Here is a 962-nt window from a genome sequence, read left to right as displayed (position 1 = left end):
CCCCCCCCCCCCCCCCCCCCCCCCCCCCCCCCCCCCCCGCTGCCTCCTTTATGGCACCACATGACCTGGAATCCACAGTTGCCACAGCAGCAGCACCAACTGTGGCTTGGTCCCCACCCTCCTTATCACGTCCCTCTCCCCTCCCCAGCTCTGGATGCTACCTGCTACCGGGGTGTGAGCCTCCGGTGCCCCTCGGGAGCCAAGGGCTGAGGATCCAGGCTCTCCGCCTGGGAGGGAGCAGAGTTCTGAGATGCAGTCCAGACCTCTGGTGGTAATAGACCAGGTTCTCCATCTCCTGCCTGCACACTAAGGGCACACTGTGGTTTCAGGTGACGCTCTCAGAGAACTGTCGTGCCTGGTAACCTTTTGGTTTGTGCCTCTGGTAGCCCCATAAGCTGGCAGGGCTTGCATTGGTGCTGGCCTGCAGATGAAGAAATTGAGGCCCTAGAGAAAAGTGACTCACCCAAGGTTCCACAGCTTCCCCTCTCCTTCTGCATCCCTGGTCTAGGGACCAACCTTAGGGCTCCCACTTACCAGCCTGGGAGCAGAGCTGGGCCCCCATCAGCCTGAGGTCCTCGGACACGGGTCCCTGGGTCTGGAAGGAATTGTCTGGAGAAGGCCCGTGGACAGGTTTCCAAAGATTCAGCGGGTCTCCTCGTTATGGGCCAGGATCACGTTACAAGGTTGATGATTAATTAGAGGTTGCTGTCACGGGTTATGTATGATATCTGGGGAATTTCCTGATGATTGCCCCTGGCTCGCAGCAACCCTGCCGCAGCTGGCTGACCTAAAGGAAGCAGGGACTCCGGAGATAGCCTGGGTAGGATTTAGGATAGACTTGTCCCTTACTTCTGACCAGTCGTTCTCAGCCCGGCTGTGCATTGTAATTGCCTGTGGCACATTAGTAAGTACTCACGCCTAGACCTGCCCCCAGAGACTCTGATTCCAGTGGCCTGGGGTGG

General features: G+C 58.5%; 1 protein-coding gene across 1 annotated transcript in view; it reads right to left on the bottom strand.

Annotated features, from left to right (window-relative positions):
* NEURL3 (neuralized E3 ubiquitin protein ligase 3) overlaps positions 1-640 on the bottom strand; it is a 5110-nt gene extending 4470 nt beyond the window's left edge. Inside the window, exon 1 of the mRNA XM_021697730.1 lies at positions 535-640. Within this exon, the coding sequence (XP_021553405.1) occupies positions 535-562 (28 nt within the window). The 5' untranslated portion in view covers positions 563-640. The remainder of the gene's footprint in view (positions 1-534) is intronic.
* Positions 641-962: the final 322 nt, after the last annotated feature.

The sequence above is a fragment of the Neomonachus schauinslandi genome, chromosome 10, assembly GCF_002201575.2.
Source record: "Neomonachus schauinslandi chromosome 10, ASM220157v2, whole genome shotgun sequence".
Lineage (NCBI taxonomy): Eukaryota > Metazoa > Chordata > Mammalia > Carnivora > Phocidae > Neomonachus > Neomonachus schauinslandi.
This window is presented reverse-complemented; position numbering and strand designations above follow the sequence as displayed.